This window comes from Talpa occidentalis, unplaced genomic scaffold (genome assembly GCF_014898055.3).
Source record: "Talpa occidentalis isolate TD23 unplaced genomic scaffold, MPIMG_talOcc4v2.1 talOcc4.5, whole genome shotgun sequence".
Classification (NCBI taxonomy): Eukaryota; Metazoa; Chordata; class Mammalia; order Eulipotyphla; family Talpidae; genus Talpa; species Talpa occidentalis.
In genome coordinates this window covers 50,201,747-50,225,827 of record NW_023604861.1, presented here as the reverse complement: position 1 = coordinate 50,225,827, position 24,081 = coordinate 50,201,747, and the positions used below count along the sequence as shown (strand labels likewise).

General features: G+C 41.0%; 2 protein-coding genes across 3 annotated transcripts in view; both read left to right on the top strand.

The window, feature by feature from the left end:
• Positions 1–14,344, top strand: part of LOC119258826 (NEDD4-binding protein 2-like 2) — a 79,749-nt gene extending 65,405 nt beyond the window's left edge. The window contains exon 8 of the mRNA XM_037527145.2: positions 14,322–14,344. The gene's annotated coding sequence lies outside the window, so the exon portion shown is untranslated. The remainder of the gene's footprint in view (positions 1–14,321) is intronic.
• N4BP2L1 (NEDD4 binding protein 2 like 1) lies at positions 1,260–23,838 on the top strand. 2 transcript variants are annotated; one of them, XM_037527148.2, is made up of 5 exons: positions 1,260–1,549; positions 18,685–18,812; positions 19,094–19,182; positions 21,128–21,196; positions 22,175–22,269. In XM_037527148.2, exons 1-5 carry the CDS (start codon positions 1,371–1,373, stop codon positions 22,229–22,231), a joined length of 522 nt encoding a protein of 173 aa, XP_037383045.1. In that variant the 5' UTR covers positions 1,260–1,370; the 3' UTR covers positions 22,232–22,269. The 2 variants fall into 2 exon arrangements, with proteins under 2 accessions (XP_037383045.1, XP_037383043.1); XM_037527146.2 differs by lacking the exon at positions 21,128–21,196 and adding an exon at positions 21,002–21,078 and having other exon boundaries at positions 1,262–1,549; positions 22,175–23,838.
• Positions 23,839–24,081: the final 243 nt, after the last annotated feature.

The window sequence follows — 24,081 nt, the reverse complement described above, 5'->3', positions numbered from 1 at the left end:
GCATATTGTTTCTAGTCCTCTGGATTGCCCCCTAATATTTAGAGACACTGGTGCTGAGAAGAATCACAAAGTACCCTTCCTCCAAAGTTGGGAAGGGATTTTCAGAGAGAAAGAGCAGTCTATGCCCGGTGCCGTTTTCCTCAATGGGAATCCCAAACTGAAAGTGAAATTCTCAACACAGAACCCCTCCCTTCTTGGATAGTCCCTTCCAAAGCTTCTAGTTTAATCTCTGAATTTTATTCAGGAAAGATTTTTCTTCACGGTTCCTTTTCCAAAAAAAAAAAAATTACTTTAGCCGCCAGAAACAACATGTGTTTACTTTACTATAATGATTACAATCCCAGCCATCATAACTCCTGGACTTTGCAGAATGGTGTTAATTTTTAATATTGCCACTTTCAGTCAAATCATCTTGAATTTTGGTTCAGACAATAGCATTCGCTCCATGACACCCCTGTGTGTGAAATTTTGGAGAGTAAGGTGGTGACAACCAATTGGTGCTCACCAGCTACAGGCACTTGGAACTTAATTCTGGTCACTGCTGTAAAAATGTTTCGACTGCTACTTTTCTTGGGGCGCTGAAACGTTTCCTGAGAGGCCTCTCTGAAGAGGTGTGGCCACAGAGCGTGTGCAGGGGCGGTAGCTCGCCTTTCTGAGGAAACCTAGTTAATTACACTACTGTTGGCAGATCAGTGTGAGTTTTAAGGGGTGCTTTTTCTGAGAAAGAAGGGATGTAAAGTTACGTAGCGATAACAGAGCTTCCTAAGAGTGTATTTACAGGCTGATACAGATGGGGAAGAAAATAAGGCACACGCCCTGAAAAAGTGGTGGTAGCTGTTGGGACACCAGCCAAATGCTGGTGCTCAAAACTGAGGGAGACGTGGCCTTTACTGTTACTATTCAAAATGCCGTTCACGTTCCTTAATGACAACTGAAATTTCACTTTCGAGGTCTAGGCAGGCCCGGGGCGGGGGTGGGGGGTGGGGGGGGGAGCTGTTGTTTCCACCTAGTCGGGAGTGGGCGGGGACGCTGTGGGGGGGCGTGTGCTGGTGAGGTGTCCAGGTGTCCCACCGAGGGGATCCCTCCCTTCAGGGCCAAAGGCGCCGGGAGGCAAAGGAGGGAGGCGCAGAGCGCGGGGCGGGGGCCTTTCGCCCTGTTTCCCCTGCTGTCAGCCTCCTAGTCGCCAGCGCCCCAGGTAGGGACGCCCCCTCCCACGCAGCGCGGTTCGCGCGGGAGGGAAGGAGGGGCTGGGCTCGGAGCGCCCGCCCCTCCATCTATCACATGGCCGGAGAGCCACAAAAACAACAGCTTTGGCCAAGACCCTGACTTAAGGGACTGGAGCCCGGGGCTCCGGCCGCCAGCCCCCACCCATGGAGGAGAGTATTCTCGAATCCTTTGGGAGGCTCAGCCTCCAGCAGAAGCGGCAGCAGCAGCCTCGGCCGCCGGCCCCGCCGCCCCCGCGCGGGACACCTCGGCGCCGCCACAGCTTCAGGAAGCGCCTCTACCTCCTGCGAGGCCTCCCGGGCTCGGGGAAAACTACCCTGGCCAGGTAATGCCGCCGCGGACCCCGGCCGCGCGAGCCCGACCTCGACCTCGACCCCGAGCCGCCCGCGCCCGCGGCGCCCGCCCCGACCGGCCTCTGCCCCCGCCGGCCGCCCCGGGTGCCCGCCGGGCGCGGAGAGGGGGCGGCCGTCCTGCCGCCGGGTGCTGCGCACCCCCCCCCCGCCCCCGAGAGGGCGGCTTTCGGGTCTGCACCCGGCGCCAGCTCCAGATCGCCCGGCCCCTGCCCGCCGGGCCCAGGGCCAGCCGGGCCGAGGGCGCCTTCGCCGCCGGGTGCGGGAGGTCCGCGCAGCGTCCTCTCCGGGAGGACCCGGCGGCCACCGCAGCGGAGCCCGCGGGGCCGCCCGCCAGCGCTTGGGCGCCCGCCGCGCCGCGTCAACAGGCGTTCGAAACCCCGCGGAGGGGCGCGGGGCCGGGCCGGGGGCGCGGGCTCGCTCCGGGCTGGCTCCGGGCTGGACGGCCGCGGGGCGCACAGGTGCGCGGGGGAGGGGCCGGCGCGGCCGCGCTCGCCGTCGCGCTCAGCCCCCCGCGGGCGCCCGACTCGTTTGCGCGCAGTTGCGTCAGCGGCCCTGCCGGGGCCCGGGCGGCGCGAGGTCCGCGGGCCGGCGCCTGCTGTCACCTGCTAGGCCGTCGCCCGCCTGCCCCGCCGCTCCCGGGGTGGCGCAGACGCGGCGCCGTCTCTGCTTGGCCGACGCCGGCCCCCCTGGCTCGCGCCCGCCGCGCCCGCCCTCCCCAGCCCACCGGTCGCTGCAAGCCGCGGGCTCACCTTCCTCGGGCGCGCCCCCGATGCCCTCCCGGGCGCCTCGGGCCCCTGCTTGCGTTTGTTTTTGGACATGTTTCTTGCTTATCCTTCTGTAAGTTTCTCGAAGGTCGGGGCCGCTTCTTATCCTTGCAGGCAGTGCCTGCCGTGCGGTGTGCGTGTTAGAGAATGGTCCCTTGTCCTCAAAGAGCTTCCCATCTCGCTGGAGCGCTAGGCGTTGCCGCCGACCCAGGGGGCTGCCAGGAGGAGTCGAGGCAGCTGGCAACCAGGCGCTGCTTTGGGTGATGCACAGAACCTGTGGTAGGAGAGTCTGGGCCCTCTGGGGTCAGACAACCATGCCAGCCCTGGTGCTGTTCCCTGCTGTTTTAATTAGGGTACTTGACTGATTTGCGCAGTAGAGACCTTTATTCTTTGGTGAAAGAATATTCCTGTTTTCACAGAGAAAGGCATGGGGACTCCACAGGGCCCTTTGCTGCCCTTTCCCAAGGCACACGTTTCACTTGGCCTTCTCTCAAACTGGATGGGGGAACCCTGCAGAACTTGGTTATTGTAGCGGCAGGAAGGCTCGGAGCAGGATCTCTATGATGCGAGCAGACAGGTGAAGGAGGAGAGTCCTCAGGGGCCTCAGTGGCTTTTGCAGGTTTTTGTTGGGATTTACCAGGTACACGGGAGACAGCTGGGCCGGGAGGCTGGCAAGCCTCCCAGGCCTTTTGCGAGTCCTCAGTCTTTCTGGGCTCTCCGGTGTTCTCTCGTGGCCTCTGCTTCTCTGCTGGTTCCCTTCTGGTCTCTCTTTCGCTCTGCTGTTCCACTGGCGTCCCTGGGATGCCGCCCTTATAAGCCCAGTCTCTCAGCCCAGGTGTGCCCACCTACATAGCCCCACACCCCACTCCAGGTGCCCGCCATCAGGCGGGCATTCAGGACCACAGGGTTCCCTCATCTATCCTAATGGCGGGAGCGCAGGAAAGCCTGATACTTTACTTCCCCTAGTTATTTTGTGATATAGCCCTGATGTGGACATCTGTTACCAGCTGCTGCGTCACACCCTGTGTAGTTTCACTGTGGTTTTGCTGATCTGTGACCTTTCACATACTGAGTGTCAAAAAAAAAAGGAAGTAAACATCTGTGACCAGATTTATTTATTACTACTTAGAGAGGAAGTAATATGAGTGGAAGGTGCACAGAATTGAGTATCAGAAGAGGTGGTTTTGGACCTCACATTCCTGTCTATAAAGCGAGAGGGTTGGCCTGCATATTCCTCAAGGTCCTGAAGCCAGAGCCCCACTGCACAAGGTGCAGGGCATGGCTGGCTTTGCCCCAGCCCTGAGACCTGGGCAGGGGCAACTGCACCTGGAGATGGCTGGCAGCAGCAGTGGTGGCTTCCCGCCCTTTCCACCGTGCCCACTCTAAAAGCTTCCCTGGGAGTTGCCCCCTGTGGGGCAGCCCCACCCTGGGCAGGTTTGAGCTTGGAGCCCTTACTAAGGCTCCTGAGGCAGAGTGGGCGTTTCTAGGGACCTGACTACTACACAGTGGGCCAGGCTTGATTGCTGCCCAGGCCTTAGTTGGGTTTGAGCACCAGAGCCTTCTGCCTTCAGGGCTCAGGCGCCTGGTCCCAGTAGTTGCTAATGGGCAGTGCAAGTGGGAGAGGTGGCAGGCATTTTACTGTCCCCCATCAGTGGCCCCAGTGGGGCTCAGGCTGCTGTTGGCAGTGACAACAGGCAGCAGTGGTGCTCCTGCCACATCACCCCAGGGCATGCAGCCCCTGGTTCAAGGCTTCAGGGAGAAGCAGTAGAGAGGCCCGTGGAGTCCTGGGTCAACTTGACTAGCTCAACTTGACTAGCTCCCAGCAGAACCCATCCTTTTATATTGTCATACTCGGCCCTACTGAAGGGGTACCAGACACATCATGCCTCTAGCCTCACTGAGGTGCCAGCCCATGAGCCCACCAGCCCATGAGCCCTCCCTGAGGTCAGGGCAGGTCAGGTCTATGAAGGCACCAAGTTTCCTTTTTATATTTGGTGCCTGGATCGTAGAATAGACCGATCAGAATGAACCAGTCATGTTCAATCAGCTAGTTAATTATTCGGATTGAAAAACAAGAATGGGCTGATTGATGCTTGATGGTCCAATTAGTCACTTAGGCTTGAAAACAGTCCAATAGGACTTGTGGGGTGGGGACCTGAAAGAGGATAAAAGACAGGGTAGGAACAAGCGTAGGCACTCTGTTCCTGTCCTCTGAAGAAAGAAGGATCAACAGCTGCTCCCCCAAAGAAAGATCAGGTTACAAAGACCTGGCAGTGCACCTGCCTCTGGCCCTGCTTCTGACATGGCCTGAAAGGAGCATCATCAGCCTTGGTCTGGTGCCTCAAAGAGCTGTTTATTAGTGGTGTAGGCCAACAACTCACAAAGAGCTGTTACGCTGGTGTCTTTGACACCGCCTCTTGGTGTCTGGTACTACTGGCCAGTGCTGTCCAGCACTGTTGACAGATGATTGTCGCTCTATGTCTGGGTCACCTTTGAGAGCTGGCCACTACCTCCGATCATCTGGCACTGCTTCCCGGTACTGTTGTCTCCATTGCTGCCTGGCCCAGTGTCCGGTGCTGTCCAGCCTGGCCTTCTGACTGTTGTTATGGGCTGCTGCAGTGTTCTCGCAGCAGCCCCACCTGTGAGCGCCTCCAATGGGATCCTAGCCCACTGCTTGCCAGTGTTGCCATGAACTTCAGGCCCTCGTTGACAAGACCTGCCATCTTGAACGAGTGGCCTTCTGTTTGGGACCTCTGAGCATTCACTTCCCAGCAATCACCTTAGCTTCTCTGGGCCTCATTTTAATTATATGTGAATACAAGAAGGGACCAGGTTAGATGATTTATCGAAACTTCGGGCTCTTGAGTAGTTGTCAGACTTAAAATGGTGTTAACGTTAATAATGGCTAAAGAACTCTGAATTTGGAGTCAGTTTATGCCTTCCAGACGTTATGGCTTCATTTATTAGCTATGTTCTTTTTTCAATTCCTCTGCACCTTCGTTTCCTTTCCCATTAAGTGGAATACCTGCTCAGTCTACTTTGGCGGAATCTTGTGAAAATTAAATGTATGGGAGATTTAGACTTTAAAGCGCCATATGAAGGGTCTCCCCGGTGGCGCAGCGGTTGAGCGCTGGGTTGCGAAGCTGCCCGCGGCCTCTGCGGCGCCGGTTCGATCCCCGGCTGTTCCCCGGCCACCGGAGGAGGGTCCCACATGGCGCGCAGACCTCTCCTGCCGCCCGCTGCTCCCCTCAGCAGTGTGCTTCGGTCCTTCTGCCTGCTCTGCTCCCTGCTCTGGCTCTGGTGAATTCTCTCACCCTCCCGCGCTTCTGACTGTACCCAGTGCTTGTATAAACAAAACAAACAAACAAACACACAAATAAATAAAGCATGCCTCTATAAAAAAAAAATAAATAAATAAAGCGCCATATGAATTTTAAGAGGTATTAGCTATTGCTTAAAATGTTCATTGGCTGAGGTAAAACTTTAGGGTGTTACTGGGGAGAAGCCTGGCTTTGAAGTTAACAAGGCAGCTGGAAGTTGACTCTGCGAGTTTTCATGTTAGGCTGGGTACTAGCAGTTTTTTGAGCATTCTTGGCAGTACTTTGGGCTGGGTTGTGCATTTATATAGAAATATGGGAAGTAAGCAAGGGAACAGGCACAACTCAACAAGGAGAGAAGCCCACAGTGAGGATAGATGGTGTGGTATATTTGACTATAGTCTGTATCCTCCATAGGTGGACCCCATAGGCTGTATCCTCTGTGGAGCTGCCTTCCCTGCTTTTTGGGAGATGATGTGGAAGAAAGAAGAATTGGAAGTTATTAAAAATATACTTGTATATAAAGTCATAAAACTGTAGAACAGTCTTATGTATATTAGAGTCTAGGAAATTCAGTATTTTCCAAATTTTCTATAATGGTCATGCATTTCTTAAATCAGAAAAAAATTTTTTTAAAAAGTTGGAGGAGATCCAGTGTTATAAATGTGGGTTCATTTTTTCCCCCCTGCTTTTATTTTTTCATTTAAGAAACAAATGTTTTTAAAATTAAGATCTATCTTGTCTTTGAAATCAATGTTAGATTTCAATCAATTTTCACTTCTATGTTTTTATAGTTAGAAGGTGCTGGGATATGGAAAACATTTATTTATATTCTTTGGACATATTAAAAAAGATAATAAAATTCTTTGGACTTATTTAGAATCTTTGTACATATTTGAACATAGGAATTTTAGCTGGTTGAAACAAGTTATGTATATCAGAATACTGAAAAATTAGTGTGTCCCCAACTCTGTTTTATTACCTCTGTATCTTCTGCATGTGGTAGCCAGCTTTTCCAACACCCTGTTCTGAAGAGACTCTCCTTTCCCCATTGAGTATTCTTGGATCTCTTGTCAAATATTAGTTGACAGTATAAACAAGGGCTTGTTTCTAGAGTCTTAATTCTATTTTGTTGCTCTGTGTCTATACTAATGTCTTACTGTTTTGATTACTGTAGCTTTGTATTATAGTTTGAAATTAAGAAGTGATGTCTCCAACTTTATTCTTCTTCCTCACGATTTCTTTGGCTATTCAGTGTCTTTTGTGGTTCCATTGAAATTTTAACATTGTTTTTTTTTCCCCTGTGGAAAAAAAGATTAGAATCTTGATAGCAATTGCATTGAATCTATAGATAGTGTTGTATGGACATTTTAATACTAATTCTTTTTATTTCTGAGCATGGAATATCTTTCCTTTTATTTCTGTCTTCTTTCATTGATACCTTTTAGTTTTAATATTCATCTCTTTTGTTAAATTCATTCCTAATATTTTGTTTTAAATGCTACTATGAATAAGATTGTTTATTTCTTTTTAAGATGTTTTGTTGTTAATGTATGGAAACACAACTGATTTTTGCATGTTAACTTTGTGTCTATTCACTGCTCTTAATTTCTTCATCAGTAACATGGGGTTAATAAGTACTTACCTCACAGGTATATTTGGCCATTATATGAGAAATATAAAGCCATTATATTGGAACACAATAAGCACACATTAAATGTTAGCTATGTTTATTATTATGCTGATAATGGATTAAATATATATCAACATTAATACATCTAAAAAAATGTTCCTTCATTTATTCATCCAGCAAATATTTATTGAGTGCCTGCTATACTCCAGGCAGTGTTCTAGCTACTTGGGCGTCATCACTGAACAAAACAGACAAAGATTCTGGCTTGGTGGACATTATATGCCAGAGGTACGGAAATAAATGTAAAATATAAAGGAATTATATGTTTGTTAGGAGGTAGAACATGCTTTGAAAAAGGGAATAGAGACATATGATAAAGGTGCTGGAGAATGCCAGGGTTATGGTGGGAGGTTAGTTGAATTTTAAGCAAACTGAACAAATAGGAGACAAAATTAATAATTATCAGCTCTAGAAGGTGGCTATACAGTATTTGTATTTGCTATATTATTTCTGTTGGCTTTCCATATACTAAAATTTTTTACCTTAAAAATTCCTCAGTGAAATAAGATAAAATAGATCAGGAGTTTGAAATGTGAAGAGAGTTGTCTAAGAGACAAGTAATTTTTTTAAAGGGCCTAAATGAGACATACTTTTAAAAGAGAATCTAGAGTAAATGTTGGGATTTTATTTTTATACTTTTATAATTAGTTTATTTTTAACTGAGGTAATATTGGATACCCCCATTAGGTATTATCACCATAATGCACCAACCACTAACTCACCCATATTCTTTTTTTTTTTTTTTTTTAATAAATTTTATTGTTATATTCCCCATACAATTGCAGCCCCCCCATTCTGACCCCAATCCCTCCCCTCCCACCCCCCTAAAAGTGTCTCTGGTTCATAGTTTTTTGTTGATTTTGATTTTCACTTTCTTATAGTTATTCATTTTCCTGGTCCCTTATTTAAGTTTTCTAGATTCCTGCTATGAGTGAGACCATCCGGTATTTTTCTTTTTCTTTTTGGCTTATTTCGCTGAGCATGATCCCTTCCAGCGCCATCCATGTTGCTGCAAATTGCATGTGTTTATCTTTTTTGAATGCTGAGTAATATTCCATGGTATATATGTACCACATCTTCTTGATCCAGTCATCTATTTTTGGGCATTTGGGTTGTTTCCAAAGCTTAGCTATTGTAAACAGTGCTGCTATAAACATAGGGGTGCAGGTGTTCTTTGGAATTGATGTTTCTGTGTCCTTTGGGTAAATACCTAGGAGTGGAATTGCTGGATCATATGGAAGCTCTATGTTTAGTAGGTCCAGAAATCTCCATACAGCTTTCCACAGTGGTTGGACCAGTTTGCACTCCCACCAACAGTGCAGAAGAGTTCCTTTTTCTCCACACCCTCGCCAACATTTGTTGTTGCTAGTTTTTTTAATATGTGCCATTCTCACTGGTGTAAGATGGTATCTCATGGTAGTTTTGATTTGCATTTCCCTGATGACAAGTGATGTTGAACATTTTTTCATATGTCTGTTGGCCATTTGCATTTCCTCTTCAGAGAAGTTTCTTTTAAGCTCTTCTGCCCATTTTTTGACTGGATTATTTTCTTTGTTGTTGTTGAGTCTCATCAGCTCTTTGCATATTTTTGTGATCAGTCCTTTATCATTAGTGTTGGGTGCAAAAATGTTCTCCCAGTTGGTGGGGTTTCTCTTTGTTTTTGTTATTGTCTCTTTTGCTGTGCAAAAGCTCTTTAATTTGATGTAGTCCCAGCTGTTTATCTTTGCCTTCACTATCACTGCTTTGGGTGAGGTGTCTGTAAAGATGTCTTTGATGTGCAAATCACGTAGTGTAACTCACCCATATTCTAGCACCACAAACCATTGTGCTTCCTTCCCTCTTTGTCCTAACTTCTCTCTCCTTACCTCCTTGGTGCTTCAGTTCTGTAGTCCGCTTTCAAGGGTTTATTTTTCAGCTTGTCTTTATCTGACTATTCATTTAGTTACTTTATATTCCAGATTTAGTGATATCATCTGGTACTTATCTTTCTCTTTCAGACTTATCTCACTTAGCATTATCTTTCAAGCTCCATCCATGTTGCTGGAAAGACATAAGTTTATCTTTTTTGAGAATGCTGGAATTTTAAAGCCCATTAGTGAAAGAAATGAGCAGTATCATAATACAGAAAATCAAATACAAAATAGAAGACAAATATGAGAATAAATAAACGAATCAAAACAATTACAGATATAATAGAACATTTTTTTGAGTTGCAGACCTAAAGTGGTAAAAATTAAAAATTTTAAAAATATGTAGACTTATCCCGATATGACTACTGCAAAAGCTGTTTATTGACTACTATTATCTTGTTGGTTCCTTTTTTGTTTGGTATGACAATGTGGCTCAACTATATAACTACTGTCCTCAAGGTTCTGTTGTGTCTACCTGAAATGCAAATATGATGTGAAAGCTGAAACTGCAATGGCACCTGGTGCTCACCAGGAGGAATGATATGGAAGAATGAATGGATGGATGGATGGATGGATGGAAGCAAGCCAGTGCTAAGTAAGATGGCAGACACCTGAGTCCATGTGATATCAGCCCTATTTGTATATATGTGTATATATGGACACTCACAAACATAACACTGTATACATATATGTATACTACAATTTATAAATAAGTATGTATATACATGTATATATAAATATATATACACACACACACACATAAAAACTACATAGTTTTTAAAGTCAGTGTTCTATGAGTTTTCTATTAAATGCAATTGAGCCCACTTTCTAACTGAAACAAATTTGAACTATAAACATCTGTTAAAAAAAAAAAAAAGTACTGTGGGCCTCCCCGGTGGCGCAGCGGTTGAGCAATGGGTTGCGAAGCTGCCCGCACCTCTGCAGCGCCGGTTCGATCCCCGGCTACTCCCCGGCCACTGGAGGAGGGTCCCACATGGCGCGCAGACCTCTCCTGCCGCCCGCTGCTCCCCTCAGCAGTGTGCTTCGGTCCTTCTGCCTGCTCTGCTCCCCGCTCTGGCTCTGGTGAATCCTCTCACCCTCCCGCGCTTCTGACTGTACCCAGTCCTTGTATAAATAAATAAATATAAAATAATAAAATCTTTAAAAAAAATAATAAAAAAAAAAGTACTGTGATTCAGAAATTCTCATCCAGCCAAGTTACTGTTTGAAGACAAGAGCAGCCTACAAAGTATTACACCCTTGTGTAAACCTGTGCTAGTTATTTAATCTCTTGAAGTCTAAGTTTCTTTATCTGAAAACTAAAGAAAATGTTTACATCATAAAATTGTAGAGGTTAAGGGGAGATAATATATAACCAAAGTCTTCATTTAATGGTCAGCACTCTTGAAAAAAAATAATTTAGGGCCTCCCTGGTGGCTCAAGGGTTAAGACGAAGCCTATGACGCTATCTGCAGCCACTGCAGCATGAGTTCGATCCCCAGCTGGGGAGGAGACCCACATGGCACAGCAGACCTCTCTGGACTCGCCCATTGCTCCCCTGAGCAGTGTGTTTCAGTCTGGCTGTTCTGCTCCCCGCTCTGTCTCTGGTGAATCCTCTCACTTTCCCCCACATCTCTGGCCTGTACCCCAGTTCTTGTATGCATAAATAAATAAATCTTTAAAAAAAAAAGAAAAGAAATAATTTATTGGAACAACCAACTTTAGCTAAATTTAAGAAAAATCAAATACTTAGGAAGGGGCTATTGTTTTGATATTGTTCTGAAATGTTTCTCCAACAAAATAAGATGATAAAAGTGTATAGCGATTTTCAACTCCGAATATAATCAAGAAACTAAGAAAATACTGGAAAAGAAGATAATGAAGAACTTATCATGCTGAGTGGAACAAAATAAAAATTAAAAGTCCAATAACAGCACTAATTATTATCATTTAATAATAAAAAATAGCTCAAAACAATGGGGAATTAATTGTTCAGTTATTGGCTTCAGGGCAATCAGGTTTCCACATGGGAAGAAAATAATCAAGTTAATTCTTAACCAATGCCACATACCAAGATAATGTAATAGAGAACAGGTGGTTATTTACATAATCTTGGGGTGGGAAAGACTTGTAACTATATCATCAGAGGCAGAAAGTAAAAACTAATGGATACATGTAACTAGAAAAAAATTTTGACTTTTATGTTGAGTATTATAAACAAAATTATAAGAATTGATGTGCACAGTGAAAAATTTATATATTCAATAAGTGATAAACCTCCCCAATAAGGAGGTTTTATTAGCAATCAGAGAAAGGACACAAAAGAATATCTCTAAATGACCAGCATACATAAGAAAAAATAGTGAATCTTGCCTATAACTGAAGTTGGGCACTAAAATGCCTAATGTAGAACCTTGGCTAAGTAAATTATGGTACATCCACATGAACAATTCTCTGATAATCATTACGTATAATGTCAGAGGCATCCATTGGGGGTGGGGTTTAGGGTGATGTGCGAAGAGCACAGCTATAGGTTTTGCTTCTCTCTTCTAATTCCAGAGAAAGTGAGCATTTTTGTGATTCAGAGTGCACCTCGGTGGGCTGGATATCGAATACCTAGGTGCTATTTAAGGGCTTTAGGAGAGTTACCTCACTACGTGGACAAAAATGGTAACTGGAGCTGGACTCCGAACAACTTGCACCCCAACAAAGAGGGCACTGTGATTGAAGAGCATTCAACCACTTTTGGTGATGCCAACCATACATTTTGCTTACATTTTTGGACCTCTGGTCAAATGGAAAAATATATAAAATGTGTGACTAGAAGGATGTATCCTTTAGACAGGGAGAGTGGAGGAGATGACTGAGCACCATGAAGGCCCTGCCGTCCCTCACTCAATGACCCAAGCTAACAGCAAACCCAAAGGAGAGAAATCAGTGGAAATTTCCATTGTTCAGATCTTTTCTTATGCAAAACTCCCACCTCATCTCTTACTCCTTATTTTTTTTTTGCATAAAGGTTGAAAAGTCTATGTTTATTTAGCAGTGTTACAGCAAAATTCAGCCAACATATAATAAAGTGCTCAAATGCCTAATACAGCCCTTTGAAGAGACTGAAAATTAAGCAACGGGGTGTTATGCAAAAATTTCCCAAAGGAAAGCTAGAGAAATCATTTTTATCTTTGGCATTCTTCTTCATTGTTCCTTCCCCCTCATTCTAGGTAGATCCAATTGTTGGGAATTTGCCCCTTGGTTTTACATATATCCATTTTGGCTTCCGGTGCTAGGTTCACACTGATTAGTCACTGACTGAGATGAGCCATGTCACTGTGACTACCATGGAGAGTCACTGGGAGGTGTAGATTCAAAAAAACTCAGTGACTTGATGAACTACTTACATAGAAGCAGTGTCAGTGCTGTAAGGAAAGTCATAGTAACCCACTACAAAAGCTAGAGAAGTCAAACATCCTCACGGGCAACACAGCACAGTAATTAAGAGCAGATCTGGAGCCAAACTGCTTGGTTTTGAATACCTGTCACCGCTCTCTAGCTGAGTGACCTTGGATCAGTTATTAAACCTGTGTCTCAAGCTCAAAGGCAATTATGAAAATCACGTGGACTGATGTGTGTAGGGTGCTTGTATGTATTCTGGCTGATGGCAAATGTTGTGTCAGTTTTTGCAATTCTGTTCTTGGTATTGTGACCTCTGAAGTCCATGTGGTCTTTAACACTGTGGATCTGCTTTTAAAAGTTTATTGAAATGAATGAAAAATTAAACCCACATTTCCTATGTGAAATACAGGAATTGTACCTCACAGGGATTCTCAGAGTGAGACCATCTATTTCCCTTGTTGCCTTTCCTGGTTCTTCTTTCTTGCTCTTGGTTTGCATAGAGGTACTTTCCAAAGCCCAGCCCAGGTTTGTCACAAACTGTCATTGCATGACCTCTTTCCTGGAAATGTTATCTTTCCCATGACAGTAAAGAAAATCACACTTAAATGGAAAATAAAAAAGATCATAGAGTAAAATTTCATGAGATGGGACATCTGTGGGAATAAGTGGTGAAAACTTGGTATGCTCTGTGTTTCTGTTTCTATGTAACTAAAGAATAGATTTGAAAAAGAGAGATTCTTTCTATCTCCTGGGCGGATCAAAATGTTAATAATAATTAGTTTTAGATGTGGGAATATAGGAACCTCTCCCCTTTTGTACTTTCCTGTGTCAGAATATTCTTCAGTGAATATATATTTCTTTACTAATAGAAAGGAAAAACAATATTTAAAAGTTTGTAGATAAAGACAGGAGCCAGCTTGAATGGAACCTACTGGCCAAATTTAGGACAATTTGAACATCATACAGAATGATGGTGAGGACTGCTTACAGTGGAGGGGAAAAAAGCTCTTCGTTACAAGACAATGCCATGTGGTATAGAAGAAATTACAGAATGAGAAAAGTCAATATTCTGCAGTTCCCAATGTAATATTTGACTTGGGTAGTGTCAGCAATGGATGTGAAGAACACTGAGGGAGAGATTGTCAGGGAAAAGGATTTCTACATGGTGGGGGTGGGAGGCCCCCACAGTATCACTCCAAATACACATTATTTAATATTATGAGGGAAGCAAGTAACTTTACAATGGAGAGATCTGGCTAACAACATCTTTTAGTCAAGTGATTGAAACTCAGCATGATAGTACAAAATTGTTGCTATGTGCAATCAGAAGTACATAAACAACACCTCTGTACTTTACTTCCAAAAATGTTTACCCTGGACCGAACCATGAGGAAACAATCAAACAAAGAACTGGGGCCTTTTCAAACAGCTAACCTAGGCTCTTCAAGCAGGGAAACCAGAAAAGGCATGAGGACAGGTCCAGATGAAAGGATACTAGAGAGAGATAATAACCAAATGCAGTGCTTGAGCCAATGAAAAATATTTGCGGGAACCATCAGAGAAATTAAAAAAAAATAGAATCTATTAACATTAGCTATTATAAATTTATGTTAATTTTTTTGATGTGATAATGGTATTGCTATATAGGAAAATGTTCTTCTTTATAGGAGACACTCGACAGAATTTAGGAATAAAGTGTCATGTCTGAAACTTATTTTCAAAATGTTCATCAAAATACATCTTAGAGACATTAAATAAAGGAGATGAAGGGTAAGCAGTGTTCACTATATTATTCTTTTGTATAGATTTCTATAGATTTGAACATTTTCTAAATATAAGATTGTGTGGGAAAAATTCAGATGGAAATAAAAAAAGTGAAAAGTATAGAATAATTAAAATTGGCAATCAAACATAATGTGTGGGTCTTGCTTAACTCCTAATTTGAAGAAACGAACCATAGGAAAATGTTTTGGAAATTTGACCACTCACTGGATATTTGATGAAATTAAGTATGAAGCAGATGAAACAAGATTGGCCATATGATGATAACCATTGAAAGTGGACTCTGGGTACATAAGGAATGATTATTTTGTCTACTTTTGAATATGTTTGAACATTTCCATAATAAAAAGTTGGGGTTATGTATAACTCAAAATTACATAGTAATACTGGACATTGTCAATGAGTGAGTGTTGAATATCTATCTAAATATATTTCTGTGGTTCTCTATTTTTAAATAAAGAGCTAAACAGAAGAATAAGTTGTGAAATCAAGCTTAGTTACTTGAGATCTTTCATAGCAGTGATTTTAAATAAATTTGGGTGGGGGGAGCTGGGGAAGTGAAGATTACATGGAAGTAATTGTCTATTTTTTCCCTTTTGTTTTCATTCTCTCATTTTCCCTAATTCATGAGGCTCCTGACACCATAAAGAAAGCTAGAGCTGGGGCATTATCTACATGACTTCTGAAGCTGATGGACTGGTATTTATTGCTTCTGCTTAAGTTTTAGAGTCTCAAGATTGTCTATGTAATCAGGTCTTAATGTAGTTAGGAGACTTACTGTCCTGCATATTCAAGGTGCTGCTGTGGCTGTCAGAGCTACTTTAATATACAGGTGAAGATAAAACAGGTTTTTGAAGGAATGATCAGAAGATCATATGGACACCGTCACCCTAAATTCTGTTGAGCTGTAAAACCCCATGGCATGAAAAACACTGATAGTTTGGCCTGCCAGTTTGTGAGGAGGATCATGTAGGCTGCAGTTCATGTTTTGAGAAATGACGAGCTGGTGGTGGAGAGCTGTGGTGGTTCTGAACACTTTCACTTTTATTCTAAGGTAAACATTTGTAATCAAGAAGGGCAGTAGTTTTTGTTTCTTTTGGTTTTATTTCTACAAGGGAATACGATTCAAATACAACAAAATGTGAATTGGATTTACATGCCTTATAGCTTTTCTAAAGGGAACATTGCAGAGCATTAACTTGTAATATCACCCATAAAGGGGGGAAGTAAGAGCAGATAAGGCTAAACAAAACCAATCTTACGAGTGGCACACATAGTAGAAAAATGGGACCATATTTAGAAGGCATGTAGGATCAAGGAAAAAAAAATCTTAGAACTAATTTCCATAGTTGCTTAAATTACACATTTTATTTAATTTCCAAACTTCACTTTCATTCCTTAGACTAGATAACATTGATGACTATAAATTAAAAAAAATTAAAGTATTCACAAATATAAAATGTACATACCTGAAAATGCACTCAGTGCTGCCCTTAGATTTTTTTCGAAGGAGTCCTTATTATAGCTCGCATTGGAAGTTAAACTTTGGGTTTATGATTTTGGCTTTTCAGTTTGAGCATCTTTATTGTCAGAAAAGACACTTATTTGGAAACTGTGCAAATTTCATCAAATCTTTATAGTTTTCATCACCTCGCTTTTCTCTGTCTGTGGTAGATTTAAAAATGGTCAGTTTTCTTTGAACCTCTCCCTTCAATGTGGGCCAGGATAGTGACTGGTCTTGACTGTGGTACTTCCACACTAGTCATCTGGAAACACAATAGTCAGTGAAGAGGCCTGGCTCATCCTCCTTTAGGATGGGAGGTCACGTGATCACAAGCCAGCTGACAGCAGGCACAGGTGGACTTGTGAGTGATGTCTGCTTTATATTCAGCCCTCCTCTTGCCAGATGATATCCCTGCTTGAGTGGTCCCAAGCAAGACCAGCTAAACCGCCCAGTCATGCCCAACCCAAATTGCTGACCCACAAAATAAATTCATTCCCTTTCCATACAACGGACTTCCCAGCCTCTGAGGATGACTATCCTCAAGTAACACTTCTATCATCTGTTCTCGTCTTAAATGCATCACATTTCTTTAATAATCTTTGCTCATCTGACATAGTTGCCATGGTTTTTGGGCCTTATATTTATATGGTCATATTGGACATACTGAAGCTTGCCACATTCTCTTTAACTGGTATGGCACTCAGAATCGAAGTGTTTCAAACATGATTTGCCATTTTTAAGCTTTCATGTCTTTGTTCGTTTTCCCTTAGAGTCACTTGTTCATAAGAACCTAAGCATTAGCTTCTTCCTTTTACCACCATTGTTCTTAACTCCTTCCCCAAGAGGCACTTTGCCTCATCCCTCAAGGTCCAAGTCAAATGCAATTTCTTTATAGTGTTTTTCCGTCAGAACTTGATCCTCACCCCCAGTTCTTAGTAATTCTCTTACTCAGCTTTTCTCACTGTGTGTGAAGTCAGCTGTGCAGCAATCTGACTTCTTGGCTAAGCTGTGAATTCCTTGAAAGCAACTTCTTTTATTTTTAAATAAATGCACTTTATAGTACTTGGCACTTGTTAAGTGTGCAATAAATGTTTAATGAGTTGGATAATTAATATTCTTTGGGTATTAAAATATAATATCTGCTGACCCACATTTCCTCACAAGCCCATCAAGAGACCTACAGATTCCTGTTTAAAGATTTAAGATTATGTTCATGGGTTTTCCCTGTTTACCACAATAGCCCATCAAAAAAAAAAAAGTTTTAGTTTGGAATTCCTTTTTCAGCTATCTATCCTGCTTGCTTTTTAAATGCCATCAAGAATTTTGACAGATATGTATTTGTTTACTGTTTCTGGCACATGTTTACTCTTTTTGAAAGCTAAGGAATTTGCTTTATTGTGGTCTTTCATCTTTCTCATTCATTACAATACTCTCTGATTTACTGGCAGTAATTGCAAGATTGCATTCCACTGTACTTGACTACTACAAGGCATGTAAACAGCCTGGGTTAGTAAATTTGAAACGCACTTGTTATCATTATTAAAATAACAGTGCTCTACATTTCTTAGGTGCTTTACCATTTGCATGTTTTCCCATACCTTACATCATTTGAGCCTTACTAGAAGCTTGGTTGATTAGACAGAAATTATGATCTGTATTTTTCAGTCTTGAAAACTTAAGAGTCCCATGATTAGATAGTAGAAGAGTCAAGAGTTGAACCAGGTCTTTTAGAGCAGGGCCTCATTATGTGTGGCTCTGGTGCCTTTTGTATATTCTGTTCTTTCTTCATGAAAGATAATTCTTCTCAAGAGACCCTATCACCCTTGTCCCCATCAAAAAGAATTGAACAACTCTGCTTTCTCTTTGTATTTTGTGCCCTTTCATTTTCCAAATTTTTTTTCCTTCCAAGTTTTAAATATCTTTTTATTCCGAGCAGGGCCACATTTGGTCATATTTTCTGTTTGCCAGTTAAATTTGTTTTGAAATTAGAATTGGACTGGTGAATGCTATAGTGAAAAAGAAACATTCATTGTGTCAGGCACTACACTAGGTGCTTCCCATGGTATTAGGTCATTATCGTAATCTAGACAGAGTGACATTATCCTCAAATTTTACAGGTGGGGAAGGGGGCCTTGGAGAGTCCCCCAGTCACAGCTATGACTTAGTATCTGTCTTCTTCCAAATAAGTCTGAATATGGATTTCAAGTGGCAGCATCTTTTTGAAGTTATTTTGTATATAATTTAATACAGCTTTTTTTTTCTTTAAAGAGGCACTCAGTGATGGTGTTTCTCTGAATTTTCATATTTTGAGAAAGTAATAGAGGGGATAAAGAAGGCATCTGGAATATTAGATCTCCCTTTTTTTTCTCTTCTTGTTCTTCTTTCTTTTCCCAGTTGGTGTAGGTCACTGTTAACAGTGAATATCAACTTTGTGGTTTCCTGACCTGATAGTCCACATTTACATGTTAACATGTAAATGTTATCCAGTAGGGTTGGCACACACAAGATGACCAGCACTTAATTTCAAGAGTTGAAACACTTAGTCAGCTTCCAGCCCTTTCTGACTACTAGGAGTAGTACTGCCTAGAGAGAATAATTGCCTTGCTTTTTAAAATTGAATGTCAACAACTCGAAACCTGGTGGTCTCATCATTACAAGCAGCTAACTGTTAGAGATGGAAGGAAGTACTTTCTGTTATGACTCTGCACAGTCAAAAAATAATCTCTTATTTCCCCACTTTCCAGACAATTGCAACAGGACTTTCCCAGAGCCCTGATTTTCAGCACGGATGATTTTTTCTTCAGGGAAGATGGTGCCTACGAATTCAATCCTGACTTCCTGGAGGAAGCTCATGAATGGAACCAGAGAAGAGGTGACAAATTCCTTTCCAAACTCCTGGGAAATCCTATTGTGCACATAGATTGTAGCTGCTGCAAAATGAATGTTTTATGAAAGGAGCTTAACCCAAAGTTCTGCCATTAACCTCCCTAGATTCCAGGAAACAGAATATTATTGATAATGGGTTCTGAAATAGGTGGCATTAAAGTTGTGTAATGAGGACATCCTGTAATAAAAATAACAAAATGTGGAGTACACTCATCCTTCTCTTTGATTATTGCATGTTGTTCACTGTTATATAACATTGTGTTGCAGCAAGAAAAGCAATGAGGAATGGCATATCCCCCATTATTATTGATAATACCAACCTCCACGCCTGGGAAATGAAGCCCTATGCAGTCATGGTAGGAAGAAGTATCATTCTGAATTTTCAGTTATGGACATTTTGTGAGAAGTTGAAACACTTGTTCTTTCCTTTTTCTGATCTTCCATGATCTCATATTTATTAACAGTAGTTCTCTCAGGTTTTATTCTAGTGTTTCTCTGCTGTTCAATGGCTGGAATTTGCTGAGATGCTAAGATCACTTAGAGTACAACTTTAAAATAGTTGTTGGTCTGAACTCTTGATAGCTTTTCTGTTTGGTTGTCTTCTTAAGGGAAGGCTTATATAGGAGCATCCATTAGTGTCTGCACAGAAACATTGAACTCGATGATGCTCTATTGTCACTGGCAAGCTGGGGGTTTCATTGCTTTGTATGGGAGTTCCAGGGCAACAGAATTTTTCAGTTTAAGAATAGATTTAGGATTAACCCTGTACATTTACTAAGGTACCAGAAGACAAATAAAAATAGACATAAAGATACCTCAGTACTCTATTGTCAGAATAAGAAGACAAAACAATATATACATTTTATATTTTGAAATGTCTGATCTTTGTTCAGACATTTCATCTCTATGTTAACAAGTTTCCATTCCCTATTAGGATTAGGTATAGAAAGGGGAAAATATCCAGAAACATAGTGGGGCAGGAGGAAGATAGCGGAATCTTCCCTTTTTGTCACACATAATTCTACTTGACTAATAATAAAGTGAATTATCTCTAAGACTGAACTGATGGTAGTCTAGCTTTAGGCCTCTTTGCACATATTGGGCAAAATAGCTTACATACAGGTGTGCTTTCCCCTAACTATACTTCTCATCAGTTTTACATACACTCAAGTTTGTGGGACTTTGGTGAAAGTAGGAAAGAATGAATATCAACTTTGTGGTTACTTCAGTTTCCTGACCTGATAGGCCACTCGGGAGAGAAACGAGCAGGCACATGAAGAGTCAAATTAATAAGGCACAGCTGAAAAATCAAGAATTAGATAGAGGTAAACTGAGTGGCCTAAGGGAAATCATTTTAATTTTTATTTTCTGGCTATTTACAATCACTTTCAGCCATCCACAGCTAGTAAGACCCAAAAATTAGATATTTTCTATATGTGATAATCTTTCCTAATTAGAAGTGTTCATTTGAAGAAGAGGAACTCTTGTTACTTAGCACCTTTCATTCTCTATTTTATAATACAGTAACCAATATTGATAATAGAAAGTTCAGTTTGAGATAAGAAAAAGTTTTAGTCAATGTAGGAATGTGAAGAATATCTGGGTATCTATATGGAAACTAAGTAGTTTTCTAAACTCAAGGGAATGGGGCACAGCACATTGAACCAACTGTATTACATAGCAGGGGAAGCTACTTTTGGAGGAGAGAGTAAAGTATGTGGAAATCACTTTCTTTTCATAAGGTCTGATCCCATGGCACTGTCACTTCCTAAACCAAGGCATAAGGAATAGAAGACATTTGACAGCAAATCTGTGGTAACCTATCAGCAGACTTTGAGAAATCATTGAATTCATTACTCATACCTGTGGAGAGGATATTTTAAATTAGTTCAGCTGCCTATTTTAAAAAATGTCCAAAACAAAGAATCTTTTTAATTTTCCTACATAGTAGATAAAACTGACTAAAATTTGTCACTGGGAGCCATAATATAATCAGAATGGCTAAATATAGAAACATACCAACTGTATGCATTAAGATAAATTAAGACAGTCAGTGGATTACTGGTAAAGTGAGAAATTTTAGAGAAGATTTGTAATAAATGTTAAATGGCAGCATACGCATTCCCAAACATACATACCATGTCTTCAATGTTTTATGTACTTTTGAAAAATCAGGCACTTGAAAATAACTATGAAGTTATATTCCGAGAACCTGACACTCGCTGGAAATTCAACGTTCAAGAGTTAGCAAGGTACTTCTTTGTTTTTCTAGTTCCTCATTATGTATCCTGCTATTTTCAGGTATTTCAGACCGAACAAAAGAATCTTTTCAGGCTGGAAATGGACATGGTAGTTTTCAGGCCAGAAATGGTAATTCTTGGAAATTGATAACTTTGGAATTATTAATGTAAAGACTTTAGACTTGGGTCTGTTTTCTAATACAATGCTAAATCTTGGCTTGGACTTGATCCTTTAAAAGCACACATTTAACAGTTTGCTAAAATGCTTCATTTATGAACATTTAAAAACTCTTTATTCTGCATGGGATTGCACATGTCAGTGATTTTTTTGCATTTAGGCTAAATATTTTTAGATGTTGAACAGTCTGTAGTTCACTTATGGTCTAGATGCTGCTTCTAATTTATAAAGCAGTAAATGTCGTAATACTACTAACTTACTGAATGTGTGGTTTGAGATCCACCATTTGTGTTATTTGATGAAGCTAATGATTTATAAAGTAATCAGTGAGATCAGAATTTACTTTTTAGGAATGAGGCTCATTCATTCTTATGGTTATAAAAGATAGTGTTTCCAAAGTGGGTCTGTGGACTACTGCTATTAGAATTACCTGAGGTAGTTCTTAAATTCCTTGTTCATGGACCCTCTTCTGTAGTTGGAATCTCTGGTAATTACATTTCTAACTATATCCCTAGTTATTTCTCAGATCCTCTAGAATTTAAGAGGCATCTAGAAATGTTTTTATAAGCATGTAGCAGCATCTAAGACCAATGGACATAAATAGATGATATATGCATGATTAACAGTAAAACATACAATAAAAATATTTTGTGGAGGCCTCTATGTCTTGATGCACAGAATTGAGATTTCCAGAAATAAAGCATTTCTGAACCTTTAGCTTCTTGCTAGCCTCAGGGTAGTCTGGGGGTATGCAGGGCAGCATGAAAATAGGAGTGGGCCTGAAAGAGAATTGCTCAACAAGATGTTAGGCTTTTGTCAGTGTTAAATCCTGAGAGTAGGGAGTGCATATCTATGTAATATCTATGTAAAGTACAAGTAGCTCATCCTGATATATTGACTTACTAAATATTTGCATTATTTTCCACATAGAAGAAACATTCATGGAGTTCCCAGAGAAAAAATACACCGAATGAAAGAACGGTATGAACACGATGTTACCTTTCACAGTGTGCTTCATGCAGAAAAACCAAGCAGAATGAACAGAAACCAGGACAGGAATAATGCATCACCTTCCAACGGTGCAGGATACTGGAATACCTACACAGAATTTCCAAACCGGAGGGCTCATGGTGGCTTCACAAATGAGAGCTCCTTTAACAGAAGGGGTGGTTGTCACCATGGATATTAGAGGCCTACCTTACAGGCACCGAAAATTTTCCTAAAGAAGTTTTTACTTCAATTTTTAGTATTTATTCTTTGTTCAGTTTTAGTCAGAGCTCTAATTACAGTGTAAAAAATCAAATCTGAAAGTTTTTGAGAAGTCATTATATTCATCTTCAACCAGCATTTGTTCAGGTGACCCTATATGCATGGTCTGATGCTGAAAATTCTGCAGGTTTGATAAAACAAAGTCAGTTTCCCTAGGAATTTGAAACTGAAACCTAAGAACATAATCAGTCCATAAATAATGACACCAATGTATTTATGATATATACAAGCTTTAGTACCCCTTACTCTGAAGTAATCTATTTTTTCAGGAAATTCATCTCTGTCAGGAAAATTGGAAAGATGGGGGAAGAGAAGTGGAGACAGGAAAATTTTTAGTGCCATTGCTACTTTGATAATCTAGGAATCCAAAAATGTGAGATGTGTGGCTGTAATGATACTAATTTCCTATTAAAATGAATATACTAGAAAGTATGCATCTAAGGAATACTGCCCTTGAACGTATTCATTTTGGGAAATTAGTCCTTTATTCTAGTGATTTATCATTGTTAAAAATGTCAAGTTCTGTTGCACAATTGAGGAAAATTAGTGTCATTATTTAAGTCACATCTTGTGTTTTAACCACTTTTTTGAACAGGATTAAACCTGAATCATTGGCTGTTGTGCTAATAGTGTAAATAAAACAAGCCTACATTTACAAAACAACAGTTTTTAAGAGGATCAAGCAATTTTAAAAGTTATGTGTGCCTATAAACATGTGTGTAATCAGTTGGCAGCGTAAATGTTTGGGAGTACAAACAAGCATCCCAGGATATAGGTGATATATAAATATGTGAAAGTCATGCCCTTTATAAAATGAGCTCTTGGTGTCTTATGTGGCATTAAGACAAAATTCTACCACAACTCTGCAATGTCCCTTTCATGTCAATATGGAACTTATGAATTCAAATTAAATCTCCACAGGTTATAATCAGATTTGCTATGAGACCATAATAGATAAGACCATGTAGGATGTATGCTTTGTTTTTTGTTGGCCAACAGCTTCTTTCTAATGTTCTGTGAAGTATTATTTTAAGTGTACTAAATGGTGCTTTTATTGTTATTAAAAATTATATATGGTATTGGTTTATGGATTTGTCATTCAATCTAAGCGTTGTGGTGGTGTTGAAAACAAAGTATTTAATTACCTAGGTCCTACAGAATTCTACCATAAGAACTGGTTTCCCTATATCATAATCTTATTTACTAGTCTTCTTTAATAAATATTACTTGATTATGTACATTGATCAGTGTATACTAGAAAGACTATATTACTTTAATATTCCATTATTTGAGACTATTGAAATCTACTCAACATCCTCATGACTATAGCAGTGTATCTAATTTTTTTCTTCATGAACATGAAAAAACTTGTAACAGTTTGGCTGACAAACTTTAATTTTAATTAACTAAATATTACTTTACTAAATTCTGTATATCCAGGTACAACACATAATAATCTAATTATGGTAATCTTTTAACATTGCTTTTTCAGGCCTAGATAATCTTGGGTCTCCTAGTCAGTATTGTTATTTCAGAACTAGCTCAATCTAGATAGCTTAACTCATTTA